Below are 24,310 nucleotides of genomic sequence, written 5' to 3' on the forward strand. Positions count from 1 at the left end.
AAGTAAACTGCTCGGCCTGGCACACAGTACATTCACTTATGCCCCGCCCACCCTACTCTCTCTCTCACCCCAAAACAATTATCGAGGAAGGACGGCTCTTTTATACCTCAATTGAAAGAACCACAACGCCACATTACACATCTTATAGTGTGTTGTCGAGCAGCACTGAATATCGTTCGATTGCAACTTGCCTCTTTCTTTGAAGATGGCGCGAAAGCATGCATTCCGTTTAGTCTTTGCATTTCGGATCTAAACCTGAAGAAATGTCGATGTTCGCCGGAAGTAAGAGCGTTTGACTAGCTCAGGTAAGGCATTTTTAACATCTTTGTACCAGACAGAGCAATCAACGATGCCATGGGTATTTCAAACAGAGGGTTGTGATGAGAGGGACGCTTATATAGAGATCACAATGGGTTTCAAACTGTGCCACGGAAAAGGGGGCATGCAGAATGAACGGTTAAAACATTGTCATTGGCTTCTATCCGAAATATAGCGTGAATTACAAAGTTGCCTACATCCTAATAACATGTTCAAAACAACGTGTGCCTATTTCACCTACAACAAAAATATGGGTTCCCATCGAGCTGAAAACGCCAGTGATATTATATTCTTAATGTCTAATTTGAATATTTCTCAATATTTTGTAACAGTCCTCATTCCTGCAGTGAACTTATCCCACAGCACACCTATTGAGTGTTGAGAGGATCAACACAAGCTGCCATGTGAAGGCTTTTATTTGAGTCAATATTGGTTCTCAAAAGTCAACTTGGCTACAACGAATCATACACACATTGGACTATATTGACTCATCTTTTCATAACTTTACTATGTTATTTTACGTTTTGGACATGATAAACTACACTATGCAGATGGACTTGCACATGTTAAATAGAGAGACAGACAGGTGAGAGGCAGGGTGACCGAGTCTTGCAGCCCTGTCTGATAGCCCTTCCCAGGCCCAGTCTGTTCAGCCACCTTTCACAGTCCTGACATCTTAATTACTGGACACCTGTGAACACCTGGTGTTGGGAATGGGGTATCCCTCCCTTTGTGTGTGGTTGTGTGTGTATATGTATGTGTGTGTGTGTGTGTGTGTGTCAATTGCAGCCCTTTGTTAAAACACCCAATCCTAAATCAACCCATAGCCCCTACCGCCTAACCCTGGATCGGTACAGCTGTCAGTAAGGTAATAGCTCCTCTTTGCTCTCTAATAATGGGTGAAGTTGTCACCAAATTGCTTTTTATTTTCCTATTCTCTCAGATCTACACAAGTGCGTATCGCTGTAGCTGCAATTTGGGGATTTGGTGAGAAAATGACATGCAGGTAAAGAACACCTTGTCTCGCCATGTGGTGTGTTACCTAATAAGGCCAGAGGAGGTGTCGTGTGTATATAGCCAATGAATGCCAATATACCACGGCTAAGGGCTGTTCTTATGCAGGATTCAGCCAATCAGCATTCGGGGCTCGAACCATTCAGTTTAGAATGTTAAGTAAACACCTTCACAGAAATGTGTTGGAAGACGAGCTTCCTGCGTTATGCTGCAAGATACAGCATGAATTCATTTCTGGGTGCTTTTTGAAAGCTCCATGGTTTGTTCCAGACAGTATAGGGCATTTCCATGTAAAATGCCCCATGAGCACATCAAATTTGGTGTCACATGAAACTCATAATCTATATTTTTAGAAATGAAGGCGTATCTACTTTTTTAAACCAAAGGCTTTGATTTCTAGCCTAATGGATGGACAAAGGGTTTTCGATAACATCTAGCAGACAGTCTTTTATAAGCAATTAGAAATGCATCAAAACACAATAACGTTGAAGTAAAGGCCCCTGCCAACTAATATCTACATTCATAACGTAGTTTTGCAAAAATTATTAGTCTTCTGTAAGTTTAAGTAATATTGCCTAGTGTCTTGTCATTCTGTTACCAAAAAACCCACAAATCTTTAAGATATTTTATAATTTCTCTCCCTGATGAGGACGGAGGAGAATGGAAGATCACAGAATTAACAAGTAAAGGTAGACCTATCAATTAGCTGTAGGTTTTTACTGATATCAATTTGGTTTATGATTTATTAAGTGATTCAAACACATAATTCTGTTAATAAATCAGTAAAAGACAATTACAAAACAACTCAGAATGACTGAAACTGAATTGGCTGCAATGGGAATTCATAGTAGTCACAAACCACTGTTGGGTCACCTGCTACTGTCTTCTCTTCCACTGGCATACTGTTAAGTTCAGCTCATAACTGTTTTCTTTCTCTTTCTGTCACGTGGTGGTCAGACCAAGAGTGTGAAAACAGTCTGGACAACCCCTCCCTCTTTGTCTCCCTGTCTCTCCAGTTAATGTCACCTCTCCCAGCTCTTACTGACACCTACCCATGAGCCCCCTCTCTTTCCATTTACTGTATCCAGCCCCTTCACCCACTGAACTCTGACCCACACCGGACTTCCATGGACGTTGAAGTTTGGTCAGTCCAAATCTAAACCAATCATGGACAGTAAATAAAAGTAGTGTAGGACAGTATGGTAGCCCGGGTTGGGAAGTAACTGATCACACATCACACTCCAGACTGACAATTTCCCCTGGTGGAACTGGAGCCACTAGGATTTTCTGTTGGTTGCACCAGTCCATGATTTGGACTCACCCCCAAAACAAATTCTGCGTCATACAAAATACATGTATATATTTTTTTTCTTTTTTCTTTTCATCATCTAATGTAATTCGGTGCTTTATTAAAAAGTGTAAAAGAATACTGAGATGGTGTTTCATATTTTAATGTTGGGATTTGAATGTGCAGCCTAATCCAATGATTGTCGTGCATTTTGGGTTAACAATTAGGCTATTGTTATTTTTAAAATAGTGCCCCAGAAATGTCTTATTTCTTTCTTTTTTTGTTCAATACAGATGAATTTTCCGGTATCTTTATGTGCACTAATATCATAGGCACATTTTATGTGGGGCTAATTTACCACCTGAGTAAGTGCAAATTCCAAAAACTTCAGAACGCAATAAATATAATACTCACTGCAAGTAGCCATGTATCAATTATAACAGTTGAGTCAGGTGACCATGTAGAAGGTGCGGCTCTCATCAATGCGACCAATTGAAGGTAGTGCATTGAGTTGTATGGGTTGTTTAACTTGGCAATCAATGGTTCAGCATCATTCTGTTACTGTGGAATAGCCCCTATTTGATTTTGTTGTTGTTGTTTTGAACCCCCTGGCCCATGCTGTGTGAGTCACGTCTGGTGCCAGCCTGCGTAAGATAGGCCAGTAGTTGTTATGAGATTTCATTCAGTCACAGACTCGGTCACGAGGCTTAGGCTACACAAAACAGGGGTTCTCTCCCTAAAGCCATTCGAGTAGAGAGTTCTGATGTCTTGCTCCTCTCTTTTAATGCAAAACTGGAAACAACTGCTTGGTGAGTTTGAAGGCTAGATAAAACTGGTCCACACAAGAAGAGACATTGTGCCTTTATCACACTTACTCTTTTGTGATAGGCTAACCAACTTGCCCCCAAAAAGGTAAGAAGAAAGACCTCTTCGTTCCGTCCTGTATCATTTATGTTACCACAGTGGATCCCAGACTTTTCATTTGAATCCGCAGGGAGACTTACGAGGTCCTCAGGATGTTTGGGAATGTTAATAAGTTGCCATTACCACCGAACACTGGAGCTGAGTCAGTCAGCCTCTCTGTCTCAGGATGAGGTGGTTTTTGCTCTGGAGGCACTGAGAGTCCTGAGACTGACATCCATTTTGGGGAAAAAGATCGCATGAAAACCGGGTCACAGGAGGTAGGACCTGATCACCACACCTCCCCTGGGAACCCATATGTGTGACTCATTTTTCTTTAATCTAGAGCTCCCATCAAACAAACACGGAACTTTGCTCTCCTTCCTGACCACAGATGTTATCGTGTACTTTTTATATCCATGCATTGTGTGATATCTGCACAAATCAGGAAGTGGAGAGGATTTCTGTCAAATGAAAACTGCAATGTAATATTTCTGGGTAGCATACAGTACTGTTACAGTAGTTCCCCCCCATAGTCACATGAAAGTTTCTGGGTACTTTGTAACTAAGTACAATTTATTATCATGATACAGTGAAGAGCATGTGTTTGCTGTCTCGTCAGTTGTAATATTATCGAGGGAGAAACACTGACAGATAAGGGAATCGCAAGCCAACACAAAACACCACTCCATTTGCTTGAAAATAACCTCTTGAAGTTTTTCTCCTGCAGCCATGTGGGCGTTGAGTCTCTGTCTTCTACATGTGACTTGAGCTGAGAGGTAGCAGGGTAGATAAGCCTGGTGGTATAACGTGTACTGTAAATTCCCCTCCTGCCATGGTTATTAGAGAGCCTCCCTCAATGGTGCTTTAGCCAGGAGCCAAAGCTACATTTACCTTCCTCCCACATCAAGAGCATTTGTCATGCACCACATCAAGAGGTAAAGGGCTGTTCTTAGGCACGACGCAACACAGAGTGCTTTGATACAGCCCTTAGCCGTGGTATACTGGCCATATATCACAAACCCCCAAGGTGCCTTAATGCTATTATAAAATGGTTACCAATGAAATTAGAGCAGTAAAAATAAATGTTTTGTCATACCTATGGTATACGGTTTGATATACCACGGCTGTCAGCCAATCACCATTCAGGGCTCGAACCAACCAGTTTATAATTATGCATATACAGTATGCATTATGTGCCATGACAATGGCAATGTAGGAGCGTTTTCTAAACAGGCCAGCAGCACATGAGAGAAGAGGATAACAGAAAAGATGGAGCTTAGCGAGGCGTGTCATTGAAGATGGAGGAAGGCATTTTGTCAGCAGAAACAGGACAGGCGGGATATCATCTCTCCACGGAGAGACCTCCTGCTGCTGGCTCTCTGGAATGACTTCTACAGGCTGTGTATGTGTGTGTTTGAGAGAGAGAGTGTGTGTCACACTGTGTGCCAGTGTGAGTTTGCGTGTGTGTGTGTGGGGGGGGGGGTTTGCGTGTGTGTGTGCGCGCTTGCCTGTGTGTTTGCATGACTGTGTGTGCGTGGGCACTGCTGGAGAGACCAGGAGCCATGTGCCAAACCCCGTGGCCCATTGTGAGACCAGCTGGTGTGTGAAGAGGGCCAGCGGTCAGTTGCGTTCCCAACCAGGCTGGAGCTGAAGATGTCTCTTTTCCACTTTAGAACATAATACCTGCTATGTCTATGATTGGCTATAAGGCAGAACCAGACCCTATCTCTGTTTTTCATCTTTCTATCTCCCCCTCTCTCAGATGTGGTTTTATGAATCATCTCAGTCATCTCAGAGGCACAGAGGAAACATCCACAGCTGTTGTTTGGCTTCCCTTGTCTATCTCAGCCATGCTGTTTCTGTTTTCGCCTACACCTTGACATTACCGTCAGGGTCTAGATGGATTGTTTTTATGTGGAGAGGATCTGGGTGTATCTGTGGGGAGAGGATTTTGGTGTGTTCTTATGTGTTGACTTAGCTAATGTGTGTTTGATGGATCGTTGTGTTATTGCTGTTACAGCACTGTGTTCAGGTTGTTGCTACAGCACTGCGTTCAGGCAGGAAAATGACGCTCGTGCTCGCCCAGTTCAATTTGTGAGTGTCTGGTTGGAGAGAAAGCAGAGGGCCAATTGTGTTCCTCCTGGGGCAAGATTGTCTCTATCTGATTGGAGACAGACGTGTGACCTCTGACCCCTGTGTCCTGATTAGGAAGGGTGGGGGGGGGGGGGGGCAGCCAGCTTTCCAGGCTTTGTAGTGAGGAATATATAGTCAGTGCCTGTGGAGATGTCAGTGCAGAGTTCATTCATGGTGTCTTTTGCTAAAAACAAGGTTTGGGAAGCCCTATTTTTTTTTTCTCCTTTCTTTTCTCCCATGCCATACTAATGCCACTCAAATCCTGCTTTTGAAATGGAGGGCCTGCTTTAGTAGCCTAGTTTAAACACAATTGAATGGAACAAAGAAGAGACTTCTCTCTTCAGAATACTGCCAGTGGGTTACCCAATGGAATTTAAATTCATCACCTTAATTTCCCACCATTCAGTAGCGTTTCCCGATGCAGATAGAGGTTATTATTTCAGTTTAACCTTCCGTGTCATTCACGCTAGCCTTCACTGCACTGGCTCACTGGAGGAGATGGAAAGACCTTTGAAGGAAATGACACTCTAATCGTTTTATATTTTTGACATTTCGTCAGGAAATGCATCTCTGTCTCAGATTGTGCAATGGTTGCACAGCCTTTCCTCTACAGGGAGCCAGGTTTTCCTGTGTCTACCCTTGTCAATGGCAAGGCTGTGCTCACTGAGTCTGTACTTTGTCAAGGTTTTGATCAGTAACCATGGTCAAATAGTTAGCCACGGTGTACTGTCGATTTAGGGCCAGATAGCACTGCATTTAGCTTTGTGTTTCCTAATAAGAAATGTAGTTTTGTTTTGACTGTGTTGTAATTTGGTTTATTCTGATTGATTGGATGTTCTGGTCTTGAGGCTTCAGTGTGTTAGTAGAACAGGTTTGTCAACCCAGGACCAGCTGGATGAGGGGACTCTTTTCTTTGCTCAGCTCTTGGCATTGCAGGGCTTGGTATTGATATGAGAGGGAGTCACTGTCTTTCAGATGTTTCTAAAAGTTAATTGCTCTTTTTTGAGTTTTTATAATTAGTGGATATTGGCCTAATTCTGCCCTGCATGCATTGTTTGTTTGTAGTTTTCCTCTGGACATGTAGGAGAATCTTACAGAATTCTGCATGCAGGGTTTCAATGGGGTGTTTGTCCCATTTGATGAAATCTCGTTTTGCAAGTTGACCCCACACCTCGCTGCCATAAAGTGCAATTGGTTCAATGACACATTCAATTAGTTTTAGCCAAATTTTAATTGGTATTTCAATTTGAATTTGTTTTTTAATGGCATAGAAGGCATTCTCTCTCTGTTCATTCACTGCCTCATTAAGGTATCCAGTTGAGCTTATTTTTAAACCTAAGTAATTCTTAGCTTAATACTCAGCTGTGATGGCTCCGTCTCTACCACTGCTGTGTGAAAACATCAAGGCTCTCCATTTAGTCTAGAAAAGACTCCAGAGGCCAATTCCACTACAAATTGGAGAAACGTCATTAATTAGCGAGTGCTGTTGTGAGAGCTACACTGAGCATTCTGCTCCTGCGTGCCACAGCCCGTGATTACATTTACCTGCTATTATAATGACTGCTGACCCCCCCAGCCCCCCCATTGGGCTAACTAATGGACAGGGTGGTAAGAATTGGCTGCACCTGCAAAAGAACGTGGCACAGTGGTGAACGGAGAAGGACACATTCCAATATTTTCTCTGGACAACACATTTTCCCTGAGTGAGCACACCAATTTACGTTTTGCTCAGAAATATCCTGAAACGATGCACATCACGTTACCTCAGGTTTCACTTCACAAACAAGGTCCCACTGTGGATGATTAAGCTTTTTCTACTGTGTGGAAAAACATAGTCTGTCTGCTCTGTTTTCACTGTGGTACATGGGAGAGGTACAGCACAGCTCCCCAACCCATCCTCTGCTCCTGCCCATAGAGAATGTAAACAGACATGACCTAACCTAACCAACTCAGGGCCACAATGCTGTCAAAGCTACAGTCAACCTCAACAGGATCAAAGAGTGAATACGAGGATAGATGGAAGGAAGGATTGGATTATTATTCTACATTTCCCCATTGCTTGGTAAACTAGTAATCAGCACCTTCTATTTTAAGTAGAAAGTTCTGACACGGGCAGGATACGTCCGAGAGAGAGGAAGGCTTTCATGTCTCAAAAGTAAAAGACAGTCCACTTCCGTTAGAACTTCAAAGAGGAGAAAGAAGGGCAGGGAGGAAGCATTTTCAACAAGGGAGATGTGTCCATCCTGGTCTTTGTAGTGTTTCTTATGTCTCTCTGTCCGCGACCCTGCGGAAAATCTAATTACCATAATACAAAAATCCCTATCAAAATTTCTGTTTAAGCTAGAGATATCTGTTTTTTTGTTGTGTTTTTGCATGGGATGCATCTCAATCCACTGTATCCACTAATGTTGGCCTTCCGCATCTGTATTGCCATGTATGAATGTGTTATTCAGTGCTTGTCTATGGGCTAATAGTCACATTTCAAAGTTTCATCAAATATATATATATATATGGGCTACTTACATTTAGCTATCGGATTTAGAATCCCTGTATCTTAGTATTGCCTTCTTAAAACAATTCCATATGTTAGCTTAGTAGAAACCCAGCCCCGGGCCCTTAGACCTTAAGCTATTATAGTGCTTACACTTACAGATGCATTGTGTTGTATGACATGGGCCTGTACTACTGAAGTTGCTCATCCACTTTATTGTATGAAAATGTGCTATACTAATAAAGTTAATAAACAAATAAATCTCTTTTTAGGCCTCATTCTGAGCACTTCCAGGTCGGCCTCTAGGGATCACTGACGGGACAGGACCCCAGCTGCACCCCACCCTGTCTCCCAGGTCCTCCACCATGACCCCAACCATGAAGCAGTGGAGGCAGCTGGTTCTGGTGGCGATGCTGGCCTGGCTCCTCATCTTCCTGGCCCTGCTCTCCCACTTCCTGGACCCCCGGGACGTGGAGCTCCGCTTGCCCTCCTCGCTCACCCACACCGAGACCCGCCGTCTGGCCTCCATCCAGGGCAGTCCATCGGGCATCAGGGCTTCTCCTCTCGAGGTGTCGTCCTCCTCTTCCCCCGCCAACCAGGACCCCAGCCACAGCCGACAGGGAAAACAGGAGGCCCTGGAGCTGAACCAGAATGGTGAGGTGGTCTGGAATGAGGTGGGAGATCAGGAAAGGGAAGAGAAGATTAGGAGGGAGAGCCTGAGGAGGAGGAGGAGGAGGAGGAAGAAGAGAGGGGGCAGAGACGAATACTACTTATCCCAGTCCAAGGCAGTGGTCCAGTGGCTCCGGAGGGGCATTGCCTCAGCGGGGATGCTTGCTCCACACCTGCAGAAGTCCATGAGGGACTACCTGCATCTCAACAGGCACCACGTGGCCTACAGGGGGCTGCGCAGGGGTAGGCAGAGCAGGAGGGATGTACTCTGTGAACTGAAGGAGCAGGCCAGGTTGAGGACACTGGACGGGACAGAGCAACCCTTCTCTGGCCTGGGCTGGGACAGGCTAGTGCCCCCACGACCTCTGGAGCAGCTTTGGGGCCAGGGGTCAAGGTTCAAGTCGTGTGCGGTGGTCACCTCGGCCGGGGCTATCCTCAACTCTTCCTTAGGGAGAGAAATTGGTGAGTGCTGTAGGACAGGTGATACACTTTTTTCCGAACATCGGCAGGATTTATAACGTAACTGTTAGCTCCAATGTAAATAAAGACACAGCTGCCAAGTTCTGGTATAAATCTAGATGGAAGTAAAGCTCAAACTAGATTTATTACACCCAGCAGGATGTTGCAGCTGCATAACACAACATACAAGTCACATAATCACAAAAGTATACCTTCTAACTGGGCAGAGTCATCTCCTTGTATGTCTAAGATAAACAGTTTCTCTGTTGCTGGGCAGGTCTTGGCCCGGCCTGAACCCAGAACTTTCGTAGGCGGGGAGGTGGGTGAAGGCTTCAGTTGGAGTGTTATTGGGTTGGGCCCCTCTGGCCCCCGTCCCAGTGGTCTCTTCAACTGTTGTCCTCACCTCAACCTCTGTTGACGACCACATTTCTCCTGACCCTAGTTCCACAGAGACTAGGCTAGCTTATCAGGAACTGAGGCTCGACTGTTGACCTTTATTCACATGAAATGAAGAGCATGTCTGGACAGACAGACAATGCAATATTACACTCAAGCTCCTAACTAATAACAAGTTAGTACTACTAATCAGACTGACTGTACAAGTTATTACAGCTGATTGTCAGACTCGTCTTCATCACTGCATAAGTGTATGGCTTTGGTAGGTTTGATTCACCCTTGGAATTGAACTGGCCTCTACCCTTAAGAGCTCTGAAGCTGGGAAGTTCCTCACGCCTATAGAAATTGCTCCGCGTTCAGTGCGTGTGAATGGGAACCCTGGCTTACTCTACGGGGATCTTTAGACCACTCTGCTTTGTTTTCATTCAGTAGCCTTTCGTGTTGATCGCATCAGACTGGCTTGTCACTCCTCATGTATCTGTTCATGTGAGTAGCCAGCCCGCGTGTCCTTGAAATGAGGAGGAAGAGCCGTGACAGTAATGCAGGCAGCTTTTTACAAGTGACACTTCAGCCCGTAAGATCAGACCTCCAAAGGAAAGGGTTTGCCGCTCTCTAGTGTTGGAGTTTGGTTAGTGACTCATAAGCGTCATGATGAGTATAATATTGTAGTTTACCAGAGCCAAGACTACATGTACACTGAACAATTATTATTATTATTTTTTAAACGCTACATGCAACAATTTCAAAGATTTTACTGGGTTACAGTTCACATAAGGAAATCAATTGAAATAAATTCATTCGGCCCTACTCTATGGATTGCACATGACTAGGCATACAGATATGCATCTGTGGATGCATGGATCAGAAAACCAGTTCGTAGATCAGAAAACCAGTTCGTATCTGGTGTGACCACCATGTGCCTCTTGCAGCGAGACACATCTCCTTCTCATAGAGTTGATCGGGGCTGTTGATTTTGGCCTGTGGAATATTGTCCCACACATCTTCAATGGATGTGCGAAGATGCTGGATATTGGCTGGAACACGCTGTTGTACACGTTGGTCCAGAGCATCCCAAACATGCTCAATGAGTGACATGCCTGAGTATGCAGGCCATGGAAGAACTGGGATGTTTTCAGCTTCCAGGAATTGTGTACAGATCCTTGCAACATGGGACCATGCATTATCATGCTGAAACATGAGGTGATGGCGGCGGATAAATGGCACGACAATATCTGTGCATTTAAATTTCCATTTGTCCAGACCATATCCCCACCTCCACCATGGGGCACTCTGTTCACAACGTTGACATCAGCAAACTGCTCGCCCACACGACGCCAAACACGCTGTCTGCCGGTACAGTTGCCAAGAGTGTGCATAGCTGTCATCAAGGCAAAGGGTGGCAATTTTGGATTTGTTTAACACTATTTTGGTTACTACATGATTCCATATGTTATTTCATAGTTTTGATGTCTCCACTATTATTCTACAATGTAGAAAATAGTAAAAAAAATAAAGAAAAACCCTTGAACGAGTAGGTGTTCAAACTTATGACTGGTACTGTGTTTATATATAATTTATAAAAAATGAAGAGTTCAGACTATTGAATGAGACGATATACAAATGTTTTTGAGAAGATAATTATAAAAATACAGGTATTTATTTTCATTTTGATAAGACATGAAAATGCAATGAAATTTAAGGTTATTTGTTTATGTAAAAATCAAATTGTACAAATTTTAATGTTGTGTCATTAAATTTGGTTGTGAAATTCTGGCTGAAAAATGTTGGTCCCCACTGAAGAAGTTTAAATACCACTGCACTCGAGGGAGACGTTCACCAGCCACATTACTTATGTAGATAAACCATGCCATTTTAATGGTACTGTTGGGTTGATGCATGCAGATAATGTCCATACCCTGTACTCAGATTCCCATGAGGCTGTGCTTCGCTTCAACGCTGCTCCTACAGAGGGCTATGAGAATGACGTGGGCAACAAGACCACCATCCGCATCATTAACTCTCAGGTAGGTCGCCCACTTCTCCTCCTGTGACCTTTTCTTTGGTACTCAGGACCCCCTATTGGTTGACAGTGGAATCACTGACACTCTGCCTTTTTTTGAATATGATTTGAGTTGATCTAGAGCTGAGTGAAACCGCTAGGCCGATCACTAAGACAGTCTATCCCAGCACTACCACACTTATCTAGTCAGTCTTTCATGATACACCTATCACTGGGAGAGGAAAAGTTGGCGTATGGGATCTGTACATGGTGGACTGTAGGTGAGATGTACTCTTATTGCTTGCCGCATATTTGTGTGTCCAATACTCCAGTTCCAGCTAAGATTACATTTAGCCTGGGGGGCTGGAGAACTGTCAGTACAGCGATCAGTAATTTGTCTCCCTGCAGATCCTGGCCCGGCCCAGACATCGCTTCAACACCAGCTCTTTGTATAAGGGTATGACACTGGTGGCCTGGGATCCTGCACCGTACTCTGTGGACCTGCTCAGGGTAGGTCTCTCTGCTCTCTCTCTCTCTCTCTCTCTCACTCGCTCACTCACTCACTCACTCACACTGTCAGTCACGCGCTGTAGTGTATGTGTCATTAATGACTTCCTAATCATCTCCTGGTTCATCTTAGGGAAAGTCTGGTGCAGAGTGAGCCAGCAAGCATCGCCGTTGTGGCCTTAAGCAAAGCACTTAAAGCCCTACAATTGCTCCAGGAGCGCTGCTTCCAGCAATGGTGTGTCTTGTGAGCGAGCGTAAACACTTCATTTCCATTCTAAATGGACAATAAAGTGCCTCATATTTTATACAAAAACATCTTAGGGTTTCCACTGAATAATTCAGAAAGTGTCAGTGTGTTTAGATTCAGGTATCTGGTGTTTGGCTTACACAGGCCCCTTCCTGAGATCCTGTTAGCGGTAGCGGTCATGCTAACATTCTAGCAGAGGCTTTTCTCCAGTGCAACTAACAGTCAGTTAACCAACTGTGTGAACACGCTCAATGGTGACAGTGCTGTCTTCAGCCTTGTGATTTAATGTGGTTCACGTGTGACTCTCCAGATGCCAGGAAACATGATGATCAACTGGGTGGTAATGAGGAAAAGCTGAACGATACGGACTTAGACTTAGACTTACTCAGTCCTGGTGAGGTGGGGAAATGGTTGTCTAGTTTATTAGTGTTCATCAACAGGGTATAACCTCTGGAGATGCTCCGTTTTGTTTTAAAGTAGTTTGACAAATTGCTGTTACATTGTTGGAAATGTAAGTGTGAAAGGGAATTCTTCCGAGTTCTTTGTTGAGACACTGGTAGGATTCCAATCTTCCATTCTCAGAGTATGCAAGATGTAATTTGTTTGTCTTGTCAGTTGAAAGAGATGGTAACTAGCCTAAGGGTCCTAAAATCAATCACATTAAAACAAACACTAATTAAATGTTTCTTATGAAAACACAAATTTAGGCCTTGTCAGTTTGTTAGAATTTCCTCCTCTGTCACACAGTTCAGTTGGCAAACTTTATTGAACGTTGCAAGTAGAAATGTAATTAATAGAGCAGACACAATTCCTTATTTTGCATGTCAGAGAGGCATGTTTGTTCTACATAGAAATATTTCTATCTGAATGTTCCATTGCTGAATGTACCCTTGTATACATTGCCTTCGGAAAGTATTCAGACCCCTTGACTTTTTCCACATTTTATTACATTACAGCCTTATTCTAAAATTGATTAAATCGTTTTTCCCCCTCAATCTACACACAATACCCCATCATGAAAAAGCAAAAAGAGGTTTTAGACATTTTTGCAAATGTATTACTAATAAAAAAACATATCACATTTACATAAGTATTCAGACCCTTTGGCAGCGATTACAGCATTGAGTCTTCTTGGGGTATGACGCTACAAGCTTGGCACACCTGTATTTGGGGAGTGTCTCCCATTCTTCTCTGCAGATCCTCTCAAGCTCTGTCAGGTTGGATGGGGAGCGTTGCTGCACAGCTATTTTCAGGTCTCTTCAAAGATAATCGATCGGGTTCAAGTCCGGGCTCTGGCTGGGCCACTCAAGAACATTCAGAGACCTGTCCCAAAGCCACTCCTGCGTTGTCTTGGCTGTATGCTGAGGGTCGTTGTCCTGTTGGAAGGTGAACCTTTGTCCCAGTTTGAGGTCCTGAGCACTCTGGAGCAGGTTTTCATCAAGGATCTCTCTCTGTACTTTGCTCTGTTCATCTTTCCCTCGATCCTGACTAATGTCCTAGTCCCTAACCCTGAAAAACATCCCCACAGCATTTTATTTTATTTATTTTTATTTATTTTTCCTTTATTTAACCAGGTAGGCAAGTTGAGAACAAGTTCTCATTTACAATTGCGACCTGGCCAAGATAAAGCAATGATGCTGCCATCACCATGCTTCACTGTAGGGATGGTGCCAGGTTTTCTCCAGACATGAGGCTTGGCATTCAGGCCAAATCAATCTTGGTTTCATCAGACCAAACTTGTTTCTCATGGTCTGAGAGTCTGTAGGGACCTTTTGGCCAGCTCTAGGAAGCTTTGGTGGTTCCACACTTCTTCCATTTAAGAGTGATAGAGGACACTGTTCTTGGGGACCTTCAATGCTGCAGAAATGTTTTGGTACCCTTCCCCAGATCTGTGCCTCAACACAATCCTGTCTTGGAGCTCTAAGGACAATTACTTCAACCTCATGGCTTGGTTTTTGCTTTGATATGCACTGTCAAGTGGCGAATAGTTGACACACCACACACACACACACACACACGTGTGCCTTTCCAAATCATGTCCAATCAATGGAATTTACCGTAGGTGGACTCAAATCAAGTTGTAGAAACATCTCAAGGATGATCAATGGAAACAGGATGCACCTGAGCTCAATGTCTAGTCTCATAGCAAGGGTCTGAATACTTATGTAAATAAGGTATTTCTGTTTTTAAGCTTTAATACATTTGCTAAAATAAAATAAAAACAGTTCACCTTGTCATTATGGGGTATTGTGTGTAGATTGCTGAGGAAAAATGTTTTATTTAATCAATTTTAGAATAAGGCTGTAATGTATCAAAATGTGGAAAAGCCTAGGTCTTTCCGAAGGCACTGTATATGGAGAACAATGTAATAAAGTGTTTTACATTACCTCTGCTGTCTGCCACACACAATTTCATGGCATTAGTTAAAATACAGATAGGACACACGCGCATAAGGCCAATGATCAAGGACTGTCATTCTAATGGCATCCACTTTGAAAGTGAAAGCCATTGTTTGTATGTTATTGTTTGTGCGCCTGCAGCAGTGCATGTGTGTGTTTGTATCGCCTACTGTTCTACATGCACCCAATTTGTATGGATGGTTGAACACGTTCATTGAGACTTTACCAAGAAATGTGCTCCAGACCCAGAATCCAATTTAAAACGAATCACTGTTCTGTATCTAATGCTTAAAAGGCATAATTGACTCAATTTTGGCCCATGTTATCCTGACTGTTTGAAAGAACCAAAGAGTTACCAACACGGTATCTGTCACCTAACAGCTTAACGTCACTGGGTGTCAGATCAAAGGCTGATTTTATGTTCACTCTGCGGTCAAAGCAGTGCCCTTGTACTGTAGGGAATAGGGTGCCATGTGGGATACAAAATAAGATTAACTTCCAGAATAGAGAGCTAATTAAAGCACATCTGCTGTAGTCATTCATCAATACCTGCTATGGGAATGAGGGAATGAGTATTGGTGTAACAAATCTTGACTTTAAAATGTTGCTCTGTGACGGTCTCTTGTCATCAATTTCAAGGGGATATTCATGCCTGACTTTGTTCACTGAATCATGGATTTAGTGGGCTCTTGTGTAAGCCGTGGTGTATGAAGAACATGGATTTATACAACATTTTAGCTTGGGGCGTGGGGATTCCTGTGGTGGTGTTGTGAGTCAGTCAGTATGGTGGTGATGGATTTAAGAAAATCTGCATCACAATATTGGCGCAATATCTGTAGCATTTTAACTTACGTTCTTTCCTGTAGTCAAATAAAGTCCTAATACTAATTTTAGGTGCTCTAGAAATACAGTAGCAGGTAGACTGCGCTGTAGCAGGCTGACCCTGCTGAGCTTCAGGAGTAGTTTAATTTAACAAAGGCACTGTGTCAACACTGCAGTGGCAGCAGTGAGTCTGACCCTCGGGAGATGCTGTCATGATTGTGCTGACCCGGAGTAGCAGCGTTCTATTTCAGATAGCGTAAAGAGAGATGCTTGGTGCTGACTGCAGTCTCCTCTCCTCTTCAGTGGTACGGGAACCCAGACTATGACCTGTTCACCCCGTACGAGGAACGGCGGCGGCTCCACCCCACACAACCGTTCTACGTCCTCCACCCTAAGTTCATCTGGCAGCTGTGGGACGTGATCCAGGGGAACACCCAGGAGAACATCCAGCCTAACCCCCCATCCTCTGGGTTCATAGGTGGGCATGCGCCTCTGATCATACACCCGGGCAAACCACCCATCAATTTATTTGTTTGACATGGTACCCTTCAGCCAACGTGCATCGAATTCACACAACTTTATTAACCGTTGAGATGCAGCACATAATGCAGGCCTAGTTCAGAACACATGGTGGTATCCTTGGTTCAAGGAGACAAGCAGGCTTTAAGGAAATGGCAGCCAGAAGGATGTATGTTTTTTTTTTCTTCTTTAGTGAGTGAGATCTGCGATTGCTCAAAGGTAAAAATATAAGAGCTTAATTGTTATTCCCTGTGTGCTCAACATCTATTTACAAGGTTACACAGTCAAGAGGGCACAGGTGCCCATTAACGATTGGCTTTCCATCAAGTTGATTTTCGATTTTCTAACGTCATTAAGCAAATACTAATTTTCAAGTTAGCCCGGTGGGTAGGAGCGTTGGGCCATTAACCGAAAGGTTGCTGGATCAAATTCCCGAGCTGACAAAGGTAAGAATCTGTCATTCTGCCCTTGAGCAAGGCCGTTACCCCACTGTTCTCCGGGCGCCGACGACCTCTCTGATTCAGAGGTTGGGTTAAGTGCGGAAGACACGTTTCAGTTGAATGCATTCAGTTGTACAACTGACTAGGTTGTCCCACTTTCCCATATTGTGTCCCGTGTTGCTGTTTTGGGACTCTGGAAAGAGCAGGGTGGTGAGACATGAGAAATGATGTGAACATTAGGGGTAAGATTATAGCAAGGCAACAAAAAAAATGGGCTATTGTCAAAGCGAAGCAACCTGTTTCACTTTGAATCATTTTTTCAAAGTGATTTCACAGTTACATCATATGTTTATACTTGGGTATCTATATCATTCGAAACCTGCATCAAATATTCCCACCCGGACCGAAAGTACAGAGTACAGAAAGAAGAGCAGAATGGTGATTCATTCCTGTGTGGTGTTTTTTTCCCCCTCTTGTTTTGTTCTCAATTTACATGAGGCTGGGGATGGGGGGGTTACAACATAGCAACATGGCAATTCCTGGAAGCCCAGCAAGAGGGCTTGAGGTTGTCGCCCCGAGCACGTTACTGTGCTACCGCCACACACACACACACACACACAAAGAGAACACACACTCACTGCCAGCAGCAGTGCTCAGTGAGGCAGACCATAACTCACAGAAGGAGGATTGCAGTCCATTTATTTAACTGTTTTGGGGTTACAGTTTATTAGGCAGTGAGAGGCGGTGCTGTTCAGTTTGTCATGTGGATAAAGACAAGCAAGTGCCGTATGATGGCTACAGCCAGCCACTATGTGGCAGCCCAGTGGGGTGCAAGGCTGTTGACTGCCTGCTGGGATCTGGTAGGTACCTATGTACATCATTTAGACTTGTAGACTGAGGCACATGTCAACATGCAAAGTCAGATACTGCATGACTCAACACTACAGGCACAGAAAGATGGAAACTTTAACAGGTTGTGGCTTTCATACAACGCCTGGCTGTCATCCCGACATGCAAATATTGGTTGGGTCAGCATTGTTTCCACATTGTCATAATTGTAAACAACATTTCAAACTGACAATTGAACATTGATGTGATGTATTTTGCCCAATGGGATGATGGCTTCAAGTGTTGCAAACATGCACACTTTCTGTTACACTTCTCCAACTGTTTCTGGTTTATTGCCCTACACACCCTGCAGTGAAATGGAAAATCCCTTCACATTGCCAAACATTTAATTCCGGTATAGAGTGTAATACTAGCCAGTTTTACACAGTTCACCCAGGTGCATCATCTATAAAATGTTCTTATGCACAGATATGATCTTAAATAGTTAATCCACAGCTATATAGTGATTTAATAACCACGAAGTAGGCGTGTGAACATTTTGATTTAGCAACTTAGTGCGATCGAGAAATGAACATGGTTATGTGTGATTTACACCCTTAGTTATCTGTATAAACATTGTGATTATCCGTCATTATTTCAAGAACTGATATGAAGTGTAATATAAAAACTGAGCAAATAAGAGGCCCAATTTGATCTCACAGATGCGGTACAAAGCATTCAGCTTCACCAACATCATTCACATAGGCTTCATAGAAGCTTTAGAACCAATTAAGATGAACTGTCTATTTCACTTAATTGGAAATTGACACAGTTATGACCTTATACTGTAACATGCTGACCAGACCGGACACGTCGCGTGCGCCGCAAAATAAATGTAGAAATCCATGTTATTCAATTATTGCGCACGCCAACGAGCGTCTGCGACGCCAAGGGCTAAAATAGAACTCATTCCTATTTCTGACGCAGGTCGCACTGCAAGTCCGGCCTCTCCCATAACCTCATTGGTTATACCCACGTGGGTGACTGAAAGACGGACTGTTTTGCCGGTAGTCGTGGTAATACAATGAACGTTTAGATGCGATCACCATATAAATTAAACGACGAAAAAGCCTGGAAGGAGGAGAGATGACTAGAAACGATTCGGTTGGCCGTTTTATGTATGGATTAATTGTCGGAGTAGAGGTCCTTGTGCATTTCAGGTAAAATAACAACTCAATGTTTGTCCCAGGACAAATTAACTAGCAACAGCAAGCTAGCTAAATCGGACAAATGAACGTTAGCTCGCAAGTGCAAGCTAACTAGCTAAATTGCCATTCATGTTTAATGATTTTCGACCTGTCCCCAAATTAATGTCATTGGTTCAGAGTTTGTTTTGATATTTTAACCTGCGTGTCGTGATCGCATTTGGTGTGGGGGGCAAAATACATAGCGCACGATGGCGCAGCCGGGTTGGGTTCTGTGTATAACAGTTATGACAAAAGCCTTTTAGGTACTGTAACAGTAATGACAACACTAAAGCCGCTGCAGTCTTAGACCCCAGAGTTGTATTATCGACGTAACGTGTAACAATATGAAAACCAAAGTTGAGGAAAAATACAAGTTTTTATTTTTAAGTAAACACCACCACACTGTTGCGTTCTCATGGCAAGACTTGACAGGAAGATATCTACACCTTTTACTGAGTGACAAAGTAACAGTTGACCATCTAGCTGGGTCGGGGCGGTTGACACACCTTCTATTACATGGATCATCAACTAGATTCAGCCGCGGGCCGACGTATTTATTTTTTTCTTGAGCGGATGGGCGGGGGGACAGAACATAATTGCTGTAGAAGCCAAAACCGATAACATTTACTAAAGCATAATCATTTCAAAACTTTAAATCAATTGGAGCTGATTTCATGGTGTTTTTAGTCTTACGTCGAACAATGTAAATTCCAATATATATTATGTATTTTGCTATGAACTTGCGGGGCCAAATAAATCCACCTGTAGGCCGCCAGTTGGGATATCCTGTTTAAATAAGATAATATATCACAGGTTAGTTTCTGGGGTGATGACTACTTGGAATAGATCACTTTGTTAGTAGAAGATATTGATAGTTCTGTCTGGGTAACATTGTGGATTAGGTCACTGACTGTATAGAAGAGTTCTCTGGTGACCCAATGACTCATGATGGATCATTTTATGGGTAGTCTGAGGCGTTTTCATGATGACAAATCACTATGGAGAGTTGTTGGGTGACGCCACATGAGAGATCACTGTGTAGACCGTTTTTTGGGGGCGGGGGCGACACCAAATGACAAATGTCAGGGTTAACACCACATCCTCTGTAGAGTTCTCGGTGGTGACACTATCATAACACAGTGGATCACTGGATATCGTTTGTCACGTGGGGGAAAGGGGGGGTGGGTTGAGAAGGGCTTCGGGGGGTAGGCGGCTGTCCACAGGAGGTGATCTCTTGGTTGGGGTCTGGGCTGGTCTGTTCGGAGACTGGGGTGGTGACTTCACGGTTGTTAGTGCTGCACTCCACTGTGTGGGGATGGTGGTTGGCGCAGGTGGAGAGCTGGGGCGTGACTGCTACGTTGTTACTGTGACCCCGGCGGTTGAGCTGGATGACGGTGGTCTTGGAAGGCATGGAGGAGACGCCGTTCTCAGAACTGGGCCGTTTGCAGTGGAACAGGATCAGGAAACACCTGTAGAACTGCAAGAGAGGGACAAAGAGAGCGTATGTGAGGAGTGTTTGTGAGAAGGTGTGTCAGAGAGCGAGTCACTCCCAGTTTGTCAACACAGTGTAAACCCATTTCTTCACAAAAAAAAAAAAAAGATGCAAACTAAAGGTCGGATTCCAGAGAATTTCCGTGGTAAATTATTTTGAGTCTGTCTAGGAAACTGGCCCAAAAATGCTTTGACCCATAGATTGCAGTATAAACTGTAATGAATTAATATTTGCCCTGTTTTTAATTCCAGGCATCGTCCTGATGATGTCGCTGTGCGAGGAGGTCCATGTCTATGAGTACATCCCCTCTCTGCGTCAGACAGACCTGTGCCACTACCACGAGCACCACTACGACGCCGCCTGCACCCTTGGGGCGTACCATCCCCTGCTCTTTGAGAAACTACTGGTCCAGAGGATGAACAGCGCCTCGCAACACGACCTCAAAACCAAGGGCAAGGTCACGCTCTCTGGGTTCAACGCAGTCAACTGTGGGCCCTGACCTTTGACCTCCTATGGCCATCAAGAGACGGCGCGTGCCGATACTAATCAAGCAACTGAAGAGACTAAGTTGAGTCAGCACTGTCGTCTGTGGGCCATGCTCTGGCGTTTGACCTTTGACCTGGACGAAAGTGAAGAGGAGGAGAGTGGTGCCAATACTAATCAATCTTAGGCTGTAGAGGTTAAGCTAGCGTGCTCCAGAACTGCTTTTGCCGCAATGGATAGTGTCAAACTGAAGCTGCTCTGGCCATCCGGTTCGGAGACCAGAGACTGTCAGGGTGTTGAAATGATAGTTGTTTCACAAGCCGTTTAAACATTAAAAGAAGTGAAATAGTTTAAAGGCCGAACTCTGAAGTGACGCCTACAGAGGAACTTCTTCGTTTTCGCTGAGCCTGGAAAAAGACAAAAACAGCCTGTTGCTGCTGGTTAGGATAGCAATAGTCATCAATGTTGTAAGGAGGGGGGGAGGGGGGTTTAGGGCATGTGGATGTCATGTCGTATTGTGTAATGAAGTAGTCCTTCAGGAATGTATTCCTACTGGAGAGATGGGTCATCTTTTTAAGGTATTGTTCTTGTGACACAATGTTGTACATGGGCGAGGCATTTTTTGCCGATTCAACTAATGAGGTGCATTTCCATGTACAGGTCATGTTTAGAGCATGGGAATAGAGAATTGAAAACATGCAGTGTAAAGGGTTTACTTGAGAGGGTAGGTTTGAATTTAAGCAGTTCAAAAAGCACGTTGTGTTCCTTTTTGGTTTAAAAATATTGCAGACCTTATTAGAGAAATTCAGGGATAGTAGTGTATGTAGGTCTATGAGGAAAAACAACTTTTCTTTTCACTTTTTTTGTGTATGGACCAGTCTTAACCTAACCACTGGTGTGTGTGTGTGTAAGGAACTTTCTTATCAGTGTCCTCGATGTACGTACGCTATTTAAAGTTACTGTACCGCAAGACCAGATGGTCAAACTGACAACAGTTACTTTTCCTGGCCTTGACATGATTCTACAGCCACACTGTGTAAATAGAATGTACATGTGGTTTGTTTGCCTATTGAAGTCTTGTCAAGTGTAATGCAATGAATGCAGCTATGAATAGTTTGAGGCGCATTTATAAAAAAAAATGTTAAAAAAAGTTTAACCTTTAACTAGGCAGGTCGGTTAAGAACACATTCTTATTTACAATGACGGCCAAACCTGGTGTGTGCCGCCCTATGGGACTCCCAATCACAGCCGGATGTGATACAGCCTTGATTTGAGCCAGGGACTGTAGCCTCTTGCACTGAGATGCAGGGCCTTAGACCAGGAGCGCAGTGGTCTAAGGCTTTTGGTAATGGTGATAGACTTGATACTGTGCCAAATGTTCCCTGTGTGAAGTTAACTGTTAACACTACGTCTTCTAGAAATTAACCACTACAAAAGCAAAGCAGAGGCCTCAGCTTAGAAATATAAATGGACAAAATGTCCTTACGATGATTCACTTGTTTGTGTACATTGTGAATGGAATGCACAAAAACACAACAATAGAAATGTGAAGTGTTGGCTGATCTACTGTTGAGGGTAAACACTAATATTGACACCTTTTGGGATCTTTAAACAAAAATCCTGTTTTTACAGAATTTTCTATAGCCAGAATCAGTTTGTACTGAACATCATTTGTTAGTTTGTCTAAAATTTGTATTTCTTTTATACTTAAACTGTTGTAAATAAAGATCTTACTTGCCTTGTGAGTTGACCCTTGTCTAACTCGCTGTTTAACTACATATCCCACAATTCAAGAGGCAAGGGCTGTATCTCAATTGCTTAAATGTATTACCTGCTCGTCTCCTCCCTTTTGATTGAAACATACTTGACCAGTGAAAGAAATAATGGTGGAAGCGCCTCATTGGGCTGGCTTTCATCTGGTCATGTCTTTCACATCAATGTAACGGAGGAGATGAGTAGAGGACACATTTTTGGTTCAGGTTCTGCTCACCTGTTTGTTCATGAGTATATAGATGAGGGGGTTGATGACGGTGCTACTCTTAGCCATGATGGAGGGCACCACGGTCAAGATGGGGGTGATGAGGCCCGGGTGTCCAAAGGTGGCCATCATGGCGATCACGCCGTAGGGCATCCAGCACAGCAGGTAACACACCACCGTGGTGATCACCATGAACAGGATGTGGAACTCTCTCCGCCGCGCCGCCGACTTACGGATCCGCCCCACCTGAGAGGAAATGATCATACATAAAGTTGTGCATAAATGTATGTCCTGAGAGGCCAATCACATAGGAGGATGTAGAAGGACATACAAGGTCTTGTTACTATACTTAAGAGAAATGTAATTTCCTTCCTTCACTGCTTAGGCTAATCAATGTTTACATTTGTATTTTATATAAAAGCCTCCTTTCCCTTGACATAGGTTAATCAGTGTCATACTTCACCTACACTTAAAAAAAAATCATCCTTCCTTGTAATTATTTTAATAAAGACTTCCTTCCCTAATTGACTTTAAAAAAGGCTAAGTGACCTGACAGGACTGGATGAGTGACGCAGGGTTTCCAGTTCACTACCTTTTACTTATCCTGTCATGTCACATCAGTTATTGCTTGAACTTCCAGGAAGGAAGAGCGCTTTTTAAAAACTATTCTAACAGGGCTACGTTTTAGTCACGCAAGTCGAAACACTTAATCTCATTACCAGGCCAGACCTGTCTGATCTGAGTATTCTGAAACACCTGTAGCCATAAGATCCGTCCCAGCTGAGAAAAAAAGTCTAGGCAACTGCCTAATTATCTAGTCACAAGTTGCTTTCTTAATAGGATATCAGTCTTAATTGCAGTGGAAGAAAGGGAACCAAGTGTTTATTTTTTTTTTTAAGGATACTCCATCTGTCCAATGAACACTGTCTTAATCATGTAAAAGTAGTGTTCAGTTTCTCTCTTTGCGCACACTCTTCTCTCAATCTGTAACCACCAACTTCCATTCCATGCATCTCAGTCTACAGACCACTGAAGACAGGGCATATTTCTACAGGAAGTCCATATGAAGGAGTAGTACTGAGTGCATATTACATGTCTATATATACATATATAGCTGCAGCATTATGTTATTCATATTGTGGGCAGAAAGCCCATTAGCTGTTCTATAAATACATGACTGTGAACATGCAAGTGTGAATTGGCAGTTAAACTGCAGGATAACCATGGTGGTAATATGTGCAATTAGACACTTGAATGGTAGCCTAACAATGGATGGTAGCTGCTACCAACTCAGTGTTCTTGTGGTTAGCGTGTCTGCCCTGAGATTGGGAGGTTGAGAGTTTGATCCCCGGCTGTACATCAAGCTGCCTCGTGCTACAGAAGAAGGAGAGCTGTTTTGGCTCGCTTGTGCAAAGCTACTTACTCGCGGTGCTTAGCCCTCTATAATTCAGTGGTGACCGTGCTAGTAATCAGCAATACATTGACTTTGCGGGGCTAGCTGGGTTCACTATCTGAATGTATGTCAAACAAATTATTACTTAAACACGGAAGGGTGGAGACACCAGATAACGCTGACTGGGAGAGTGAGATATCACTAGGCAGTGCTTCAGCAATCTACCCAATAACTGACAGTTTAAACACTGCAAGTCTTTCTGATTATCAGTGGTTTATCAGCAGG

At 43.6% G+C, this 24,310-nt stretch overlaps 2 protein-coding genes across 2 annotated transcripts in view; one reads left to right on the forward strand and one right to left on the reverse strand.

Annotated features, from left to right (window-relative positions):
• Positions 1-22,399, forward strand: LOC110495849 (beta-galactoside alpha-2,6-sialyltransferase 2). Its single transcript, XM_021571320.3, has 6 exons — positions 1-305; positions 8,420-9,278; positions 11,598-11,695; positions 12,079-12,180; positions 15,949-16,123; positions 20,423-22,399. Exons 2-6 carry the CDS (start codon positions 8,513-8,515, stop codon positions 20,668-20,670), a joined length of 1,389 nt encoding a protein of 462 aa, XP_021426995.2. The 5' UTR covers positions 1-305; positions 8,420-8,512; the 3' UTR covers positions 20,671-22,399.
• The window catches only part of LOC110495850 (parapinopsin), a 25,453-nt gene continuing 18,429 nt past the window's right edge, over positions 17,287-24,310 (reverse strand). Inside the window, exons 3-4 of the mRNA XM_021571321.3 lie at positions 22,645-22,878; positions 17,287-20,156 (exon numbers count right to left, since the gene is read on the reverse strand). Of these exons, the coding sequence (XP_021426996.3) occupies positions 19,824-20,156; positions 22,645-22,878 (567 nt within the window). The 3' untranslated portion in view covers positions 17,287-19,823. The remainder of the gene's footprint in view (positions 20,157-22,644; positions 22,879-24,310) is intronic.

The sequence above is a fragment of the Oncorhynchus mykiss genome, chromosome 18 (assembly GCF_057628025.1).
Source record: "Oncorhynchus mykiss isolate SJ-2025 chromosome 18, ASM5762802v1, whole genome shotgun sequence".
NCBI lineage: Eukaryota > Metazoa > Chordata > Actinopteri > Salmoniformes > Salmonidae > Oncorhynchus > Oncorhynchus mykiss.